At 49.9% G+C, this 1,559-nt stretch overlaps 1 protein-coding gene across 1 annotated transcript; it reads left to right on the top strand.

Moving 5' to 3' along the window:
• Window positions 1–5: 5 nt before the first annotated feature.
• On the top strand, window positions 6–1,556 carry LOC120616344 (protocadherin gamma-B6-like; the record flags this gene model as incomplete). Its single annotated transcript, XM_039879683.1, has 1 exon — window positions 6–1,556. A coding segment is annotated over one exon (1,551 nt), but the record flags the coding sequence as incomplete, so codon positions are not given.
• Between the last annotated feature and the right edge of the window lie 3 nt (window positions 1,557–1,559).

Genomic DNA, 1,559 nt, shown 5'->3' with positions numbered 1-1,559 from the left:
CTCAGAGACGCCCAGCCCGCCGGCCGCAGGTACTGTTTCCCTTCCTTCTTCCTTTGTTCTACCGCGCGCTCTGCGAGCCGATCCGCTACTCGATTCCGGAGGAGCTGGCCGAGGGCTCGGTGGTGGGGAACCTCGCCAAGGATCTAGGGCTCGGTGTCCTGGAGGTGTCGGCTCGGAAGCTGCGTGTTAGCGCGGAGAAGCTGCTTTTCAAAGTAGACGCGGAGAGCGGGGATTTACTCGTGAAGGACAGAATAGACCGTGAGCAGATTTGCAAAGAGAGAAGAATATGTGAGTTGCAGTTGGAAGCCGTGGTGGAAAATCCTTTAAACATTTTTCATATAATTGTGGTTGTTGAGGATATTAATGACCATGCTCCCCAATTCGATAAAAAGGAAATACTTTTAGAAATTTTTGAATCTATATCCCCTGGTGTACGGATATCCCTAGACCCTGCCACTGACCCCGATATAAACATGAACTCAGTTAAAGATTATCGGATAAATCCTAACCCTTATTTCTCACTAATGGTTAGAGTTAATTCCGATGGTGGCAAGTACCCAGAGTTATCCTTGGTGAAATCCCTAGACCGGGAAGAGCAGCGGTCTCATCGCTTGATATTGACTGCCATGGATGGAGGGGACCCGCCACGAAGTGCCACGGTTCGAATAGAAATCTTTGTCAAAGACACAAATGATAATTCCCCAGTATTCAGCAAAGAGGAATATAGAGTCAGTGTAAGTGAAAATCTGCCCCCTGGGTCTTCCATATTGCAAGTGACAGCTACTGATCAGGATGAAGGGATCAATGCCGAAATAAACTACTACTTCAGGAGCACTGCTCAGAGTACAAGGCACGTGTTCTCACTGGATGAGAAAACAGGCATGGTTAAGAATACTCGGCCTTTGGATTTTGAGGATACAGAAAGACACACTATGGAAGTGGAAGCAAAGGATGGAGGTGGCCTTTCTACTCAATGTAAGGTGATCATAGAAATACTAGATGAAAACGACAACAACCCAGAAATAATCATCACTTCTCTCTCTGATGAGATTTCGGAGGATTCCCATCCAGGAATGGTTGTTGCCCTCTTCAAAACACGGGACCCAGATTTCGGAGGAAATGGAGAAGTCACATGTAACATAGAAAGAGATATTCCTTTCAAGATTTTCTCCTCTTCTACTAATTACTACAAGCTTGTGACAGATGGGGTCTTAGACCGAGAGCATACTCCGGAGTACAACGTCACCATTACAGCCACCGACAAAGGCAAGCCGCCCCTCTCCTCCAGCATTACCATCACCCTGCACATCACCGACGTCAACGACAACGCTCCGGTTTTCCAGCAGTCAGCCTACCTGGTCCACGTGCCAGAAAACAATCCGCCCGGTGCTTCCATAGCGCAGGTCAGCGCCTCTGACTCCGACCTGGGACCCAACGGCCACGTCTCTTACTCCATCGTGGCCAGCGACCTGGAGCCGCGGGCGCTGTCGTCCTACGTGTCCGTGAGCGCGCAGAGCGGAGTGCTGTTCGCGCAGCGCGCCTTCGACCACGAGCAGCTG

This window comes from Pteropus medius, unplaced genomic scaffold (genome assembly GCF_902729225.1).
Source record: "Pteropus medius unplaced genomic scaffold, Ma_sr-lr_union100, whole genome shotgun sequence".
Lineage (NCBI taxonomy): Eukaryota > Metazoa > Chordata > Mammalia > Chiroptera > Pteropodidae > Pteropus > Pteropus medius.
The sequence above is the reverse complement of the archived record's forward strand: the minus strand, read 5'-3'. Positions and strand labels throughout refer to the sequence as shown.